The sequence below is a fragment of the Lissotriton helveticus genome, chromosome 7 (assembly GCF_964261635.1).
Source record: "Lissotriton helveticus chromosome 7, aLisHel1.1, whole genome shotgun sequence".
Classification (NCBI taxonomy): Eukaryota; Metazoa; Chordata; class Amphibia; order Caudata; family Salamandridae; genus Lissotriton; species Lissotriton helveticus.
Genome location: NC_136068.1, coordinates 780601500 through 780620587, shown reverse-complemented (window position 1 = coordinate 780620587; position 19088 = coordinate 780601500). Strand labels below are relative to the sequence as shown.

At 40.6% G+C, this 19088-nt stretch overlaps 1 protein-coding gene across 1 annotated transcript in view; it reads left to right on the top strand.

Moving 5' to 3' along the window:
• Window positions 1–18280, top strand: part of UBE2B (ubiquitin conjugating enzyme E2 B) — a 98583-nt gene extending 80303 nt beyond the window's left edge. The window contains exons 5-6 of the mRNA XM_078653181.1: window positions 2218–2306; window positions 16686–18280. Coding sequence (XP_078509307.1) covers window positions 2218–2306; window positions 16686–16814 — 218 coding nt within the window. The 3' untranslated portion in view covers window positions 16815–18280. The remainder of the gene's footprint in view (window positions 1–2217; window positions 2307–16685) is intronic.
• The last annotated feature ends 808 nt before the right edge of the window (window positions 18281–19088 follow it).

Here is a 19088-nt window from a genome sequence, read left to right as displayed (position 1 = left end):
GTAATTCACTCATAATCAACAAGAGGGCTCTCTCTTTCTCTTTATCTTCCCTCATCAATCCACATACTGCTCTAAAGTACGTCTGCAGAATTGTAACAGAGCGGGCACATATGGCTTATAGTTCACTTAATGTGCTCCCCTCATGCAGCGCTGATCGTAGAACAGATATGTTCCTTAAAACGGCTCGCTTCCGTCAAATTTTCCTCAGTCAGCTGCTCTTAGACACCACACACGCTTCACTGTCATCACGTGTCTCCTGAAGTGATTCTCCCTCACGTTCACACGGCGTGTCTCGCACTTGTAAAGATGCTAGAAATTCAGCTTCTCTCAATATATCCCTGACACTGCGTTAAATTCTTCCTTTGAATCACTCTTGAACAGCTGCAAATAAGCGTGTTACACTGGCAAATCTTCTTCATGCATCAACAATGTAACTAGAAAATGTGAGAAAAATGTGTGTGAGAGTAATTGATTAAAGCACACAGACAAGAGAGAGAGCTAAGTGAAGCTGGGGAGTGGAAAAGCATAAGTACGAGAATGCAACATGGGGAGAATCACAGGAGCGCATTTATATTGGGGGAGAAGCTCAGGTGAGAGAGAGAGAGCAACATGGAACACAGAAAATGAAAGAAGAGCACACTAGGAGACAGTTGGAAAACACATCCTGTCTTGTGCAGTGCTTAAGACAAAAGAAGAAAGTAGTTCCCTAAAAGTGGGCGGTGGAGGGATGGAAGTAAATTAGTGGTGGTGCTCCAGGGGAGGGACAGACACAAGATGAACAAAACAGCCGTTGAATAAGAAGGACATTAGAGTGACAGTGAAGCAAATCAGTGGTAAACAATGGGTGGGCTGCAAGCCCCTCTATGTTCTTGGTTAGCCCACAATATATCTTTCGCTACCTGATAGCAGAAATGTCTGGTAAACTTCACCAAAAAAAATCAGGTCTACCATCAGACTTTTTCCAATGGCCTCTCTAGTAAATTAGTGGAACAGCTATTTCTGTTTAAAGAAACGCAGCATGTGGGCTGCTCCCAGACAACCTATGGATGGCAACCCTGGTACTCGGTCACAGAGGGGAAAACCAAGGACTGAATGCGAGTCATACAGCCCGATAGCTCAAATTAATAGTGAAACGGATGTTCTTGCTTGGATATTAGCGAACCACTTGGCTTGGGGAAATCAGACAGCCTCTTTGTCACCTTTAGTGATCCAAGACATGTATGGCATCAGTTGCTCTCTGTTGCTTGCCTGTTGCTAAGGGTTACTAGGCAACCCTCGTATTATTAGGCAATGATCAGCATTGAGGCAGCTTCAGCAAAGTGGCCACTTTGGTCACTCGCATGCCTTTTCAAATACTAAGCCATGGATGTTTGCTCTTGATTTAAGTCTTACTTGACTCAACATTCGAGGGTTTAAATTATGTCTCCTGGATCCCTCTGATAAGATGTAGGTGCATACAAATATCCCTCCATATCTAGAGGAGGGGGAGGCGGTGAGGGGTTACTAAATATGTCTTGTATTTGTATTCCAAAGCCCCTTGATTTGGCTTGAATGTTCTCCGTGTGACGTTAACAGAGAAATAAGTGGAAGCAGGTGCTTCAGATGTTGGGAGTCATATTTATATTTGTAGGATTCATAATTTACTTATTTTTCATAGGGTAAAATTGTCCTTTGGCCCTGTTAGTATGCACTCACACGAGTCCTGCCCTAAGGTGCACTAGAATTACTTCTGTAAGAGAACCTGTTGCGAATAACTGGTACTGCCTTGGTATACCAATGAAGTTTGTCAAATTAAGTTTATTTACTGTTGATATAAACCATTCTGTAAAACGCCGATTGTAGCAGTATTCTCAAAATTGTATTAATTGTAGCTATTGAGCCATTGATTGAAAGAAGATTTTGGTTTTGAGCTCTCTTCATACAAAACTATTATTCCAAACGTCTGTGGTGCCCCTTTCCATTTAGGCTTTAATGTTTTCTGGAAGTAAGTTCTGTGATTTCTACTAAGGAATACTATTGGAAAAAATTTACTGTCTGATGTGTTTGCAATCGTCATTTATGGGTGTCTATTTGAAGAATTGATATTTGACTACTAATGTAATTTGGTATGTAATACATGAATGTCCTTGTTTTTGTGTCTTGTCATAGACTACTATGGCCTAAAGAGCACAAAAAATGTATGTATGTATGTTAACTAAATTCTTTATTTACATTCAGTGTATGCAGATGGTAGCATATGTTTAGACATCCTTCAGAATCGCTGGAGTCCAACATACGATGTCTCCTCTATTTTAACTTCCATACAGGTAAGATTTGGAATGAAACTTCAGATAACATTATACATGTAACTTCAAATCTGTTAAACCATATAGTTAATGTTTTTTGTTTGTTCAGTTTTTACATCTTTGTATATTCAGGTTTTAAATCTCTGATGGTGGTCTTAGCTTCATACCCCAGGAGCATTTGTAAGCAGTTAAATTCACTGAAATTGAACAGTGCAAATCTAGGCCATTGTTGGTAGTGTCTTTCATTACAGGATACATTTCTGAGGTCCATTCCCTTCGATTCATCCATTTTTAGGATAAAATGAAAAGATAAGTGTTTCAATAGTGTATTTTGTTTTTAGTGTGTTTGTCTGCTTGCTTTTCCTACTGTGTTGTGTCCATCCACGTGCTTGGACGGCACTTGTTCATTTTAGAGCTAATACACATACATAAATAAGGCAGTATGTTAACTCTTCAGCTGGAATTATCTATGTTTAATTATTGGTAATCCACCTTGAAAGTGTTTTTGTTAACTGTTGAAATCGCGCTTGTTTAGACTTGCTTTTTTATCCTTGTATTGCCAGAAAAACTGTAGTCATGCGCAGATAAATTGAAGGCTTATTGTTCGTAAATAAATTAGCGATGAAAATCAGTACCTCAGTAGAGCATTCCCCAACTTTAGCAAAATAGCCAAGGAAATTCATGATGCATTCAAGTCCTAATGGTCTTTGGATTCCTGCATGATTACATGAAATAAATATGCACATCCGTTGGCAACTATGCTCTTCCAAAGCATTTCTGTACCTTATGAGGTACTAGAAAAAGTAAAATGTCCCTGACTTTTAGAATAGTAGATTGGAAATAGCTAGATGTATATTGGTAAACCTGGTCTAACTTCAGGGGGACAATACCCTATCTCTTCATACACAGGACTGAAATACACACTAGGCAAAGTGAACAGCTGAACCGAAAATTGATAAAATGAAAATTAAAATGAAAACACACAGATGGATATACCAGTCAAACAATTTGTGTCATATTAAAAATGATCATGGAATTTATTGTTAACCTCCCAATTGGGTTACAATCTAAACAGATACCACACATATAGTTAAAAACACCACCTATGCTGCCGGGGTGTCACATGTGGGCGACCTGTTTGCAGACGGTCACTTGTTGTCCTTTGAAGACTTCAGAACCATGCATGGAGTAACTGGGGGCTCATTCCTCCTACACGCCGGTCTCCGCAATTATATCACATATAAATGGTCGCCTGAAGGCCGGGAACCTGATACAAACCCCCTCACTAGGATGCATTATCTTATGGGATCGGGTGCACACCTGACGAGATGGCTTACTTCTGGCATCAGAGAAGGGAGAGCGTTCGCTCTCACGCTTCTCAGGGAGGCATGGGAGGAGGATATTGGAAGGCCCCTGGTGGACAAGGAATGGGACCGAATACTGCAGTTTCCCAGGAGGGTAGCCAGGAACCCCAAGTTTAAATTCATTCAATTAATGCTGCTACATAGAGCCTACCTGACCCCACACCGTATACATATGATGTTTCCTGATGCGAAAAGCAATTGCCCCCGCTGCGACGCTGAAGACGCATCACTGTTACACATGATGTGGCAATGCCCGAAGCTGGGATACTACTGGACCACGGTCCATGCATCGCTTGAAAGCGCAGGGGCTCTATCCCGATCACTTACGCTTGAAGGCACATTACTGGGGCTGGGGCCCTCCCGGCGCAGCAGGACAGTGGCGTCGCGCTTTGCGGATCTGGCCCTGTTATTAGCAAAGCGGGCCATCACGATGAGGTGGAAGTCACCTAAGCCACCCAACCCTGAATTATGGAAGGCAGAGGTAGTGCGCTGGGGAAGGGCTGAGGGAGAGGCACTGCAGCGCGAAGAACACAGAGGCCTGCGGAAAAAGCCGATCTCCCTGGACTGGTTTGCCACTTTGGGGGAGTTTGAAACGGGAGACGATGGGGAGGATGGAGATAACAGTGACATACTAAATATGGCATGACCATGTCCTGAGCCAGAATCACATACACTGCTACCGGCTGGGATGTATGATTATGGGTAGGAGCGCACCTAGTTACTGGCTTGCTGCCTTTTACCTTCTTAGTGCACTGATAGCAGAGACTACCTGTTATAACACTATGGGTGACCCAGATAGATGTTCGTTCAATTCACTTACTTGGATGACTGCAAAGAGAGTGTCGGGTGGGTTGTTCGAGGGTGGTGGGAGGGTTGAAATGACCGGGGTTTGTTTAATTGCGACAGTTCTGATCGCCACAAAATGTAAAATCGAGATGACGATTCAAAATATTTGATCTCAGCAGACTTATGCATGTTTTTACTTTGCTATTATGACCTTGAAAATGATTGTAACTGCTTTCCATACTATGCTAATAAACAGATTTTCAAAAAAAAAAAAAAAATAGTTAAAAACACCACCTAACGTGGTCATATGCAAAAATATACAATAAACAAGTCAAAGTTACAAAAACAGTCGACGCAACGTTTCGGTGCTTTTTTCTTTTTTGACACCTTCTTCAGGACCTTAAAACATTTGACTCCACTTTCTCTGTCTTTTGAACTTGATTCGTTTCAAATGGTTTCTACACGTAATATGCGTTGCTCAGGTATTTCATGTGTCCTTGAGCTGTATATATCCTTTCATTCTAGAGATGTGCTCTTTTAACTGCACGGAGGAGCCACCGTTGATAATAAAAAAACTTCTTATAGTCTTTAGGCCTTATTCAGATTCTGGCCCATTCTTTAAAGGAAACTATTCTTTGTCCAAATGTTCTCCTCATATGGGTAAAAAGACCAATCTTCTATTTGGAAATCGGCCTCCCTGCTCCTCCGTGTCCACGTCTTCCTGGAAATTTGAAGAGAAATACCTGAGCAACGCATATTACGTGTAGAAACCATTTGAAACGAATCAAGTTCAAAAGACAGAGAAAGTGGAGTCAAATGTTTTAAGGTCCTGAAGAAGGTGTCAAAAAAGAAAAAAGCACCGAAACGCTGCGTCGACTGTTTTTGTAACTTTGACTTGTTTATTGTATATTTTTGCATATGACCACGTTAGGTGGTGTTTTTAACTATATGTGTGGTATCTGTGTAGATTGTAACCCAATTGGGAGGTTAACAATAAATTCCATGATCATTTTTAATATGACACAAATTGTTTGACTGGTATATCCATCTGTGTGTTTTCATTTTAATTTGATCAATTTTCGGTTCAGCTGTTCACTTTGCCTAGTGTGTATTTCAGTCCTGTGTATGAAGAGATAGGGTATTGTCCCCCTGAAGTTAGACCAGGTTTACCAATATACATCTAGCTATTTCCAATCTACTATTCTAAAAGTCAGGGACATTTTACTTTTTCTAGTGTCAAGACCCCCCTCCCTGCCACAAATAACAGGGGTACCTCCAATTTGTTTGTTACTGTACCTTATGAGGTACTGCCATCGATGGATGTATGATAATATATATACATCGAACTGGTAATAATTTCATTTTACTCCACACAGTGAATCCACTTTAACAAGAATTTGAACACTGTGGTTGAAGTGTTCGTTGGCTGTTTAAAGCGGAGGCTTAGTTCACAAGTTAAATTTAAGGAGTTTAACCAATGTGAAGTTTTGAACCGAAGAGCAGGTACATTTTCTGAGTGAAATACATGTTCAGTGCAGATGCCTTTCATAGCATCGGGAACCTCGAGTGCTTTTGACATGCTGTACGTTTGCCAGTTGGGTGGATCTTCTACCATGAACAACTAAGAAGTCTTCCTGTGCAGACCTGAGGAAAAAGTAACCATGCAGTTGGTGTTCTTAGTGGAGATTCGAACCTATGTGGACAGGTTAATTACTGCTTTCTTCTATGAAGTTAAATATTGCATGCATCTAGTGGCTTGTGTAGTTCTCAGTCCATTGATGTTCCCTTGCATCCAGATGCTGCAGTTAGTTCGTCATTGTGCAGGTCTGTCAAGCAGTCGAGTCCATGCCTGCAGTGTTCTCCAGCTCCTTGTTCTGCGTAGTAGTGTAAGGCAGCAAGTGGTTTGACGAATTAGCGCTTGGCTCAAGCTTCCAGTGAAGTCTCTTTCCCTGTCAAACCCAGCAGACCTGATTTGAAGGGTCTTATTCAAGACTATACAATCTATGATTTATAGCAGGGGACTCCAACCTTTCCCCTTACAAGAGCTACTTATGCTCAATGAAAATCTTCCCAAGCTACCAATAATATTAGTTTTGAACACATCAGATAAGAGTATATTAGTGGTCTCCCTATGCACGGTTACCAGCCACGATCTCCACAGTGTAGGATTGCCAGCAGTAAGGCAATTTGGAATGCCTCTACAAGGGCAATACATAACAGCCACAGATGCAATGCTCCCTGGCACCAAGGTAACATTAGTAATAAGTCTATCATTTTATATCTCATATTTATCATTCAGATACCAGATTTAAATAGATTTGGGAAATTATGGGTTTTGAAAATACATACATTTTCATATCAAATACACACTTTTCAATTTTGGTATACATATATTGCCAACTCACATGGTGCCACTGTGTGTCACACAATTTACGCTCCATTCAAACAGTCCCCCAGGGAGGACTTGAAATTACACTGTGGTTGGGAAAACGAGCTAAAAACCACTGTAAACAGTGGATTTCCAGCTTGTTTTTGGAGGCAGTAACCAGCCGATGAGCACAAAAGGTGTGGAAACACCCCAAAACATCAGGGACAGCCTTGATGACAGTATCTCTATAAAGGATTTGATAGTATTTCTATAAACGACTTGCTCAGAAACAATATTTGTGCAACTTGAGCTACTTTTTATTGTATATATTCAAAATGTTGAGAATGTATGAATTATAAGAGGTGCCCATTAGGTATAGGTGGTTTATTTTAGAGACCTTTTTAAATTTTCATGTATAGGTGATGTTTGTTTATTTAAGCACTTGATGGTTTTAGATTTTTTTTTGGATTCATACATTGTGAATACATTTCATGTAAATAATTTAAAAAAATATATTTGTCACTATATGAAACGGTAATTATTTCTGGAAGAGCCAAGATAGTTTAAGTTCTTTATTCAAGTGCATTCTGATTGATTAACAATAGATCCCGAACATTGATAGGAGGCACAAAAGGGCAATTGTTTTGGATTTGATACATATATTACAGAACTGCCAACTCACACAGTGCTATCGTGTGTCACACGATTTCGGCTGCCTTCACACGTCCCCAGGGAGGAGCTGAAATCACACGGTGGTAGGGAAAACTAGCTGAAAACCGTGCATTTCCAGCTCATTTCTGGAGGCAGTAACCAGCCAATGTCAATAAAAGGTGTGAAAACACCCCAGAACATCGGGGACAGCCTCGATGACCCTTTGTTTTTTGTTTTGTTTAAAGGGGAGTGGTTAGGGGACTTGGTGAGGGCCAGAGTGCCTCTGCACTCTCAGCACCAGGCCCTGCCCCCTCCAAGGCCCTGCCTCCTCACACAGTGAAAATATGTTGTAAGCTGGCACGTATGACATTAATTCAACCAAACAAAAGCTTCTAATGTAGTAGGCTGGACAACACACAGGAGAGCTACTCACAGGTAGCTGGATAGCTACCAGTAGCTCACAAGCTACTCGCTGGAGAAGCCTGATTTATAGGTTTCGGGATGATGGATTAAACAATGGGGGTGTGTTGGAAAATATGAGATGGGCACATACAGGAAGCCTGGGCCAATTGAAGTTGTACCTTGTTCAGAGGTCACCATTTTCCTCTCATAAGTGGAAGCGCATCTTGTCCCTATGTCCAAGTTATCACAGTCCTAGACTCCGGAAGCCACAGGTCATTCAATGCAGAACTGCCAGACTGGTGCAGTCAGAGAGTAGGCGATATGAAGCTATCAGCAACAAATGAACATGGGGGGATTTGGGAGTTTCACTCTGCAGGGGAAACTAAACTGTGGAATAATGGGGAACCCCTCTTTATGATTTATATATGTGATGGCTGGATATTATAATGCTGTAAGCAACATTGTTTCCAAAGGATTTATTCACGAAACACAGTAACATTTCCATGACATGGTAACCTTTCCATGTGTAACTATTTACTGAGTGATTGTTAACCAGATAACACTACCTTAAACGATTGGATCCCTTTTTTCCTACCTAAATATGAATTCAAAAGGTGTAGTGACTCCTGCTATTTTTTTTATTTCAAATCGTTTTTGGTTTACAAGAAATAACAAATAATAAAAATAGTAATAAGTAAATCGGTCAATCAGGAGAAAACAAATACAAAGACAAAGTAAGTAAATAAATAGAAACTATAAATTGCTCAAGTGCCCAGCCAAGGTATTCGAAGTGAGTTTGCAAAGAGGTAGAGGTAAGTGAACCGACACAGTTCTCCAAGGGAGTATACAGTACAGTATAAAGCCAAAGTGAGTGTGTCAAGTAGTTACATTCTACGCAATCATACAGCTAAGAGCTACAATACAGTACAGGAGATTTTCACGGTGGGTCGTATGAGAATCATGAGGCATCAAGGGACTTCCAGAGTTTCCTGTGGGATTTACGCCATGGAGAGGTATGGACTCCTACTCTGTTGTGAAAAAGTGTGATCAGACGGACCGCTGGCGTTGCATGTTTTCTTCCTCCAATCCACATTAATGGATGGAGACATGAATAACAGAATTCACAATTATACAGAGGCTTGAGAAAGCCCTAGGCTCTTCCGCCGGTGGGGGGATCATTGTCTAATCCTTTGAGCCTATTTATATTTATTAGACTAGACAGAGTTTGAATTTGATACTTTGTTGTAACTACTTACTTCTTGCATTAAGCTAAAAACTGATGAATGATTATTGCTGTAACTTGCAACACTAATCATTTTCTTGATTGACTATGCCCCTCTACATACTTTCCTCTTTGATATGGATATATAAGGGAAGGCTCCACACACTAGAGCCCTCCCAATTTAACATACATGTAATGGGACCTCAAGCAATAATATTATAGATAGATCTATTCACTGGATAAAAACAAAGGTTAAAGTAACGTTATAGGTAGGGGAATTTGTCAATGACAACATAAATATTTTGCACAAAAGAAATCACGGAAATTCACCAGTTATAGCTAGCACTGCTAACTATGACTTGCGCCCCACCATGCACTGCTTATGACCTTACATATGACCACTCAAATTACATCACTGATGACATCATCCAAGCCAGGTTTTCCCTCATAATGCTGTATAATTTACTATGGCATTAGAGGTTGTAGTAGTGAGCCTCAGCAAGGTCTACCAGTGCTAGGGGTTCTCCCTTCTCTGCACAGAGTCCTCAGACCAACAGAAAGAAGGTTGCACAGAAACTGGAATAGAAAAGACAGTTTATTAAACCTCATGAGGTGGAACTGCATTCACACAACACCCTTCGGCAATGTATGAAGTAGCACACTGACTGGTAGGAGCTTGGTCCTTTTATACCCACACAGGGGCTCAAATGAGGGCGGTACAAGGTACAGAATGCTGGTTTCAAATACATATAAGGTCATACAGAGAGTGTGCTAGCAACAAGTGGGAGGGGCTAACAGTTAGCTAATTCTGGTGGACACATCCTGACCGTTATAAGTTGGGGACCGCTGTAGGCTCAACTGAGCATGTGCAAAGCAGAGGAGGCTAAATATATCTCGTCTCCAGGCAGATTTCAAGAGCAGTTAACATGAAGGTAGGACAGAGCACATGGCCAACAAAATGGCCGATAAAAATACAAAATGGATTCCGTAAAATGGACAAGATAGTCTCTAAATACAAGATGTCTTCTGCTAATGCTTAACCTAATCATTGCTAAATTACAACAAGGTCTGACCGTAAGCACAAAATAGCTTAGAATATGATCAGGCGCCCTTACTGCCAACACAGAAACAACTCTCTTAGGTGTTGAAAACAAGCATTTTGTGCAACATTGACTGTATTGCATACACTTTACAGGTAGCAGAGCTCACATTAACAATCACCCACAATATATATGGAAAACCCCCATTGGGTACAGTGTTCAATCTTTATAGAACTGTTCACAGAAAGCCAAAATAGTGAATGCCAGTTTCAAAACAAATGCCTACTATGGACAGCTTTTATCTGCATCAAACCCCTGACACTCGCTGAACCTACATTGATAAATGAAGTTGATATCAGTAGAGAACTAAGTGCTGTAAACAGTGTTTACTCTGGAGAGATTTAATTCTGTACCATACTATTTGAAAACACAAACTCTCATGTGAAATGCACAACAGAGTATTCAAAATAATATACTAAGAACAGTGTACTTTCTTCGCAGTAGTTGTAAAAAAAGACACTATTTGCTAAAACAAACAAGATTTGAAGGTGCTACCGATCAGACTACCTTCATACTCTGGTGAAAACTTTAAGATATAAGAAACAAAAGTTTAAACGGGGGTCCAAGGGCAGTATTAACAACCTACATACAGACACGTGCCCCAATAGTACAATATAACAACAAAAGGTGTCTGAGCGTCAAAGGAAAAAAGAGGTTCAAGTGTGTGGCACAACTGGAGATGACGAAGTAAAGGTGGTAGTGCAAATGTGTGACAAACAACACTACATTTCTTAAGTTGGGAAAAAGTACCCATCAGTTCCTGCTCGGTACCGCCCTAGTCATCATTTGGACAGATTTAACAAAATATCTGTTTGCAGAAGGGGTCAACATGTTTCAGCATGTGTGGCAAAGAAATCCGCCACTGCTTTCATCAGGACCAGTGTGTTAATGCTACCGTGCTCTTCTGTTTGCAGAAGGGGTCAACATGTTTCAGCATGTGTGGCAAAGAAATCCGCCACTGCTTTCATCAGGACCAGTGTGTTAATGCTACCGTGCTCTGAGCAATCTGCCCCCCCCCCCCCCAGATTGCTCAGAGGGACGCTACGGTGTACCGACAGAAAGAGCGGTGCTCCACTCGCCTGAGCTGCTGCCAGGTGGGGTGATAAATTTTTCTCATACCTACTAGTGTACTGGAGGATATTGAGTATGACCTGGAACACATAGGCGATATAATTTTTATTATTATTGCAGTAGCATTAACACACTGGTCATAGGTTATAAGCAGTGCACGGTAGGAGGGCAAGTTATAGTTAGTTAACTATAACTGGTGAATTTCTGAGGGTTTTTTGTGTGTAAAACGTTAATGTTGTCAATGACAAATTCACCTTACTATAACGTTACTTCAACGTGTGATTTTCTTTTTCCCAGTGAATTTCTTTTTTTTTTTTTTTTTGTGTGTGTGTAAAGTAATTCTTAATTACCGCATGGAAAAGCAACCCTCTGCCACGCACAGCTGAACGGCCAGGCCCTGCAGCCAACATACAGCCGGCACCAGGGGGGTTGGTCATGGGGCCTGACGCTAGGAACCGCATCACCCAGGGTGTGTTTATTTATTTATTTTTATTTTTTTTGTAATTGAAGGTGCGTACCGCCCCCGCCCCCCCACTCCCTTTTCTGTTCTGATTCCGGCTCTGGGGACCCTTTCCCCACAATATTTGTCGTGTGAGGGGGGCATTGAGAAACCCTCACCTGGCAGATTTCAGCTTTGGGGACCCGAGGGCCCAGCACAATTTTGAAGTTAGTCACACGACCCTCTTCCTTGGCCGATGGTAGGCCCCGGATGCCCCATCCTTTGGGGCCCAGTCCAGTAAAGGGTGGGTGCCCTAGTGCCCCCAAGGGCATTCACCATAGTATCATTGGAGACTGCGGGGGAAGCCTTGCTTCCCCAGCTGGCTCCTCACATTCAGTGGGAGCCGGCATTAGTCTCACCAACATGGAGCAGTTTCTAAATCTGCTCTCTGCGGGCTGGAGCAATATTTATATCGGTTTTCTTGCCTACATCATAGCGATCAGGTAACCCAATTTAAAGTCTGCTCCCTGCCTGCAGGAGCATTTCTGAAGACCCCGCCAGCTGGGAGCAGACTTGGTTTTTGCTCCTTAGCAAACTACAAATTCTGCAGAGCTCTGCAGCTCGCCTATTGCTGGGAATACCTAGACAAAGCTCAGTGGCTAAGGCTCTAGTGGAGCTTTACTGGCTGCCAGTTGATAAGAGGATAGACTTTAAGGCTCTTTGCATCGCCTTTAAGCCTTACATGGAGAAGGTCCAGACTAAAAATAAATTGATCAGATACATTGCGGCTAGGCCACATCGATCCTCCTCAGCAGCCAACCTTAAAATGCCCAAGTTTAGAAGAGCATGTGGGTGGGGGGGTGGTGAAGTAGAAGCTTTGTGTATGGTACAACCAAATGGTTGAATGCCTTACCCCTCCACTTAAAGACCTGTTCTTCCATGTTAGGTTTTAGAAATAATCTTAAGACCTGTCTTTTTAACTCCTGGCTCCATAACTAGGTGTCATAATCATCCATCTGTTGTGCTGCCAGCGCCAAGACGCCCTCGGGCATTCAAGTGCTTTATAAAACTTATGTTCATTTCCCGCTTGGCAGGAAATATAAAAATGCTCCTGTCAAGTAATGGCAAACACAGGTTTCTGCTGTGGGCAGGGAAACCGCTATGTCCGGGCGATGGGCACCCTAGGACATAGCTGCTGAGCCTGCCATGGGGGTGGGCTCAGGGAGGAGGCCAGCACTGCCCCCCTTCCTTAAAGGAATCTGCCCAGGAGTGAGCTCCTGTGGTCCTTTTCAGCCCTGGGGATTGGGGCCTCTGGAGGCACGGCCTCCCCATAAATAATTAGATCTTCCCCTGGGCTGCATTCCCTGCGGCTTGTAATTGCTTGGTCGGGCGGCCCATGTACCACCCCTCCATGATAACCCCGGTAGATGGGTCCTCCTCCCTTAAACAAAGCCCCAGGGTTAAATGTAAATGTAGTGCTTATATAGCGCACTAATCACCCCTGAAGGGGTCTCAAGGCGCTGTACACATACCGCTGTGGAACCCTTCCTGGCCTTTCCCTGTGAAGTGCCCACTCCTGGGCACCCCCAAGGTGAAGCCAGGCATCCTAGCGCTGTTGGGGTCGTTGTGGAGATTAAGCAAGCTATTGCCCAGAGTTACACAGTGGGACCCATGATTAGAATAGGCACCGAGGCGAGATTTATCAGGTCCGGGGAGATTGAGCTCAAGAACCCTGGTCCCGGGCCAGACCTCTGCATCGGGGTCTGCCGCTCTAACCATTGAGCCACGCTTCTCCACAGGCTCCCCGTGACTTATACTAAATAAATGAGGCCCGGCTGCTTTTTCTTCCTTCTTTTTTTCCTCCTTTGACTCCACAAGAGTCTCTCTGCATTGTTTTGCCTTTTTTTTTTTTTGGCCTAAGGGGGTGGTGGGTCCCTTCTGGTAATCACCCCCCCCCCTATGCCCCCCCTCTCAGGGGCCCCTTCAGGGTATCCCTACCCTGCCCCCATATCTTTATTTTTTATTTTTTAAAGAACTTTAGGGCAGGTGGCTAAGTCATGTAATGCTGCCAACAACATTTATGGAGATTTTATGTTTTAGAACCCGCTTTTTTCTCAACCCCTGCTTGACCGATCACCCTGAATCCTTTCCTGGAAGGAATTGAGGTGGAGGAACTTTGCTTGTGGATAGTTTCTTGAAGATTCGTCAAACGGGACAAAAGCTATTAGCAAATCAAAAAAAGCTCTGTCTATGGTAAAGCAGACATTACTTTAAGTACCTAGTGGTGACCACCACTAGGATATGTCTAGATCTAGATCTAGAGATCTATGTAGATTTAGAGATCTATCTCCAGCCATCCGCTGGCTAGGACATATATTTTGTGGTGTTAAGGACAATGGGTTTTTGTGTTTATTTTGTCCAAAGGAGGGCCAGTCCCCAAACCCCTTGGCTGACAGTTTACAGTACCATAATATGGATCTGTGAGCGAGGATTTCCTGCCACTAAGATAAAATGTGTATCCATATGTATGTTGTATATATTTTTATACTGTGAGTTATATCGTTTTATTATTTCTTTAAACACGTGTGCAAAGGTGGATGTGCTTCCATCTACATTGAATAGATGAATGTTCTACTTTATTGCTGCAAGAATCATCCTTTGTGATGCAAAATGTTGCAGCAACTCCTTTCGTGAATGGTGCTTTAGTTACATTCCCCATGTTACTTCTAATAAGATTCTTTGGTGGTGTCTTTTGGTATTCCTTCGTTAAGACCTCGTTAGCCATTTAATGAAAAAAAAAACGTTGCATATACCACCAAAGCATCCTCTCAGCAGCAACATCAAAGATGTAACCACTTTTATGTGATTTCATAGGAAAAAGATTACATGGAATACCATTACTTAGAAACCATTTCATCTAAACTCTTTAATGGAAATTTTAAGAATCTATGGCATTTACTTTTATGTAGAAACCAATTAATAGAATGTCTTTTTGGGCGAAATTGCCCTTTGAATGCTTATTTTATAAGAGTAAATAGAATGGTTGTAGGTCTTACTTTCAGAACAGTTTTTTGGGAGATATTTATTCCAGTGCAATACTTCAGGGGACATTATCTCGTATTTATATCTTTTACACTGTCTCATTACTTTGGATTTTTTTTAGCTCGCTAACCTCTCGCAACCCTTAAACACCATCAATACCTGTCCCCTAAAACACCTCACTGCTCATCCCGGAAGCCTAAAAGCCCTTTCTACCCCAAAATTCCTCCATCAAAGAACCATAAAAAAATCTCTCTGCCTCTAACCCCACCCATTTCTGAACACATTCCTGAGCTATAAAAAAATTCACTGTCCTTAAACACCAGTCATCTATTTTTTTTTTTTGGCAGAGTTTTATATAGCGTGAACTTTACCCGAATCGGGTATCAGAGCACTTTATATAGCACCAGTTGCATTACATGAGGACACATTAATTTTTATTTGGCACAGGGAGATTAAGTGATTTACCCAGAATCACAGGATGTTCAGCGTCATTGCCGAGACTCGAACCCAGTTCCCCAGATTCGAGGTCGAACACCCTAGCCGTTAGGCCAACTCCTCTCATAAGAACATCTAATCACCCTAAACAACTCATCCTTGAACCCTAAAACGCGATTTCTATTTCTAAACTCCACCAATACCTAAATCCTTAAAGTGCCCTACCACCATAAACTCCACCCCACCCAGAACCCTAAAAATTCTTAACCACCCCAACCGCTACCTATAATTGTACATTACAAACCCTTTCAAGGCCTAAACTCTGCCCATCCATGAACCCTCAACTTCTTAACACTGCACCCATTCCTGAAACATAAGAACCCTTCACAGAGCTGAACACCACTCCTCTATGAACCCTAGATTCCCCTCACCACCTAACACTCCACCATCTCTGAACCCTAAAACCCTCTTCTATGCCTGAACTCAGTTATTCCTGCCCTTAAAACACCTCATCACCCTAAATATTATCCATTCCTGAACCCAACCCAAAATATCCACAACAGGCCTTCACTCCACACATTTAATGTAAATGGATTTTTCCCTCAAAATTATCGTTCCTTTAAAATGTTTATTATAATTTTCGTTTATATGTTGATCTTGTTGTATTTCCTTAAAATTGTTTTTCCATAATTTGGTTTCTCAGTTTTCGTTTTTCATTAATTCACACAGGCATCACATGTAACTTGGTCCTGCCTAACCAGTTGACTCCAGTATCTAGAACAAGCAGTAGGGGCATGCAGGCTGTCATGTCGGCTCCTGACAAAGTGCAAGGAAGCAAAACACACCATCTTTTACAGTGCTACACGTTTTACAAACACAGTAATGTGCACCAACATGCAGCATAGAAATGAGGATGGGCAAAGTTGAGCCTGTTTACCCACGACATTGCGGGTACAACTACACTCCTGGACTAGAATTCTACTGGCAGTCGACTCCTAATCTAGAATGATGGAGGCAGTCGAAACAGACAATCTTGGGATGAATCTAATTTCAACAGAGGATGGCTCTGCTAAAACAAGTTTGCTAAAATTGAGAGCACTTTCAGTGTCTTGTACACTTAAAGCAGCTACAAATGTGAGGAACCTGAATGAGAAAAGTAGTTGTTAAAATATAGAATAGAGATAGAAGGACGAAACCCCTTAATGTTGAGCAATGCCTTATCCAAGTTTTGAACCTTACCAAATGAATGTACATTGCTGCTCCTTCAGTTCTAAATCTGATCAAATTTTGTTAATTGAATGATTTGTGTAAGCAATATATTATTTGCTTCATTTTGTTAACAATTATTTGTACTCTATTCAGTCACGAATGTGCCTATTGAGTTTTATACTTTTGTATTTTAAATCCCCGTTGATTCTCCTGAAGTAAATTAAAGCATCGTAATCCTCCCAATGCTAACCATTGTTTGTTTAGAATGTCCTCTTAGATTACTGATATGTGTCCATCTTCTGTTTCCATAGTCTCTGCTGGACGAACCGAATCCAAACAGTCCTGCAAATAGCCAAGCGGCACAACTTTATCAGGAAAACAAACGAGAATATGAAAAAAGAGTATCAGCCATTGTGGAACAAAGTTGGAACGATTCCTAATTCCTGATTACTTTGCACAGTTCTCCTCATCATCATCAACCTCTGCTTTGTGTAAACTATTAACTCTAAGTAAAATGGAAGACTTCCAGAAATTTAAGTGCCACAAGTTTTAAGGAATTGAGTTCAAAAAGAGGTTTTGAAAACAATGGAAATTATTCGTGCTGGGAAAGTTTGAAAGCTTGTGTACCCCGATTAACATACTTTTTATTGCATGGTATGAACTAAGTTATTACTGCGTTTGTAATATACCCTGTTTGTATTTTTTTACATGTATAATGGCATGGAGGAATATACACTTTTTTTTGTAAATCTGTACTTTTTTTCCTCAAAGACTGAATGCCTTATTTGTGATTTCTTTAGCTTTATAAATTAAAGAAGGCACTTAATGTTAGACGTGTGGATGTGTGTGTATGTGTGCGTGTGTGTGTGTGTATATGTATGTATGTATGTATGTATATGTGTATATATATATATATATATATATATCTATATATATATATATATATATATATATGTATGTGTGTATATATATATTAATCATTGAAAATCTTAAATGCATAAACTTGGCGCAAGGCTTGTTTTAATTATCACTTATTTCCTTAGGAATTTGAGGTTTTATTTCATGCACTTGATAACTTGTAACTGATTGTACATAAAATAGACTCTTTACATTTAATTGCTCAAATGTGGTTTCTCATTCAAAGAGTCTTTTGGACATAGTCTCATGATGGCTTATTTTCCTCTATGGTTTGATCGACTCCTTAAATTATTTTTTACCTTTGTGATTCGTTTAGAAGAAAATTATTATTTTTATCAACCACCGTTTAAATTGGAATCTTGGACATCTATTTAATTCAATTTTTGGCCCCCTAAAGTCACTTTTAAGATCTATGTTAATGATAGCGTACGGGAGATTATGAACCATTGTCTTTGAAGCAATACATTTAATTTTTGACGTACCTGTCCCTAATATCCCTTTTAGTTGTTGATGTTTGATTTGTTTGCACTTTTGATTTATGCAATACAAAGTTGTAAATTAATGGTTTTATGTTCCTGGTAGATGCTTACAGAGTTCTGGGGTGTAAGTATGGCCTGTGAAAGTGGAGCATTTCAGGCCCAAATAGATAATCTGTGTTATACTAAAATGAAGTCCTACTGAATCAAACCATTTCAAACCAGGAAAGAGGCAAAAATTAGGAACTAAATGGCAACTTGTTATTTCAGAAGAAAATCAATTGCTTTCAAGTGAGTGGCCATATGGTGATGGACAACATTGTTATATTTTGAGCACATTTGAAAATCTTGAATGCCTTCCCAGCTGGAAATTTGTAGAGCATTGCACTTTCAGATAATATTTATTTGTATGACTATATGGGAAAAAATTAAAGGAAAGTTAACACTGACCTGTGCATTTCCAAAACAACTGATGTTCTTCTGTAACAATGAAGTGACATGCTTGAAATTTATTTTTTGTCCCCTATTTTATTCTTTCAGTGGTCTGCAAGAGTTTTGAAACAATGAGAACATTAGTTGTGTCACTTGAATGGCTTACAATTCATGAGTTATGAATATGCAAGACAAAAGCCTGATTTAAATCAATATTGTTTCATAGGAAACTCAAGATAAAATCTTGTAAATATATATAATGGCCTCTATGTGTAGCTTATGTAGGCCATTATTGATGCCTAGAAGGCATAGCATAGGCCAACGTCTTGAATATCTTTGATGCCTTACGTTAGCAGCCTTTTTTAAATCTGTATGTCTTTTCTGCATGACCTAAAAGAGGCATATAGCATCTGAATTTCAAACCTGTGCCCCATATGAAAAGTATGAAATGAAAATGCAGTCGGATCCTTGCCAAAAGTGCCCCTATCTTATCATACTGGAAAACCTGGATGACAAATATTTGTTTCTCCTACAAAGGAGATGAAACTTAAAATAGTTTTTTATCCTGCAAACCTGTTCATTTAGAGTGTGACTTTTGGAGATCCAACAAAGTGGTGAAGATCATTTTCAAAACAATAGTTTTTTGTATTTTGCAAGAGTTCTGCATGCTTTCCATTTACAAATCATGAAAGAAACCTGGTGGGAAGGTAGGATTTCATGTGTCTGTATTACTACACATTTTATATGCCCAAACATAAGTTTTCCTTTTGCTTCTTATTTTTTATTTTTTTTGTTTAAATCTTTTTATCGTGGTTTTACAGTACAAGTTGCCATTTGATACTTCAGCATTAATGCTTTTTAGCAAACATTTGCAAGTGTTTGAACATT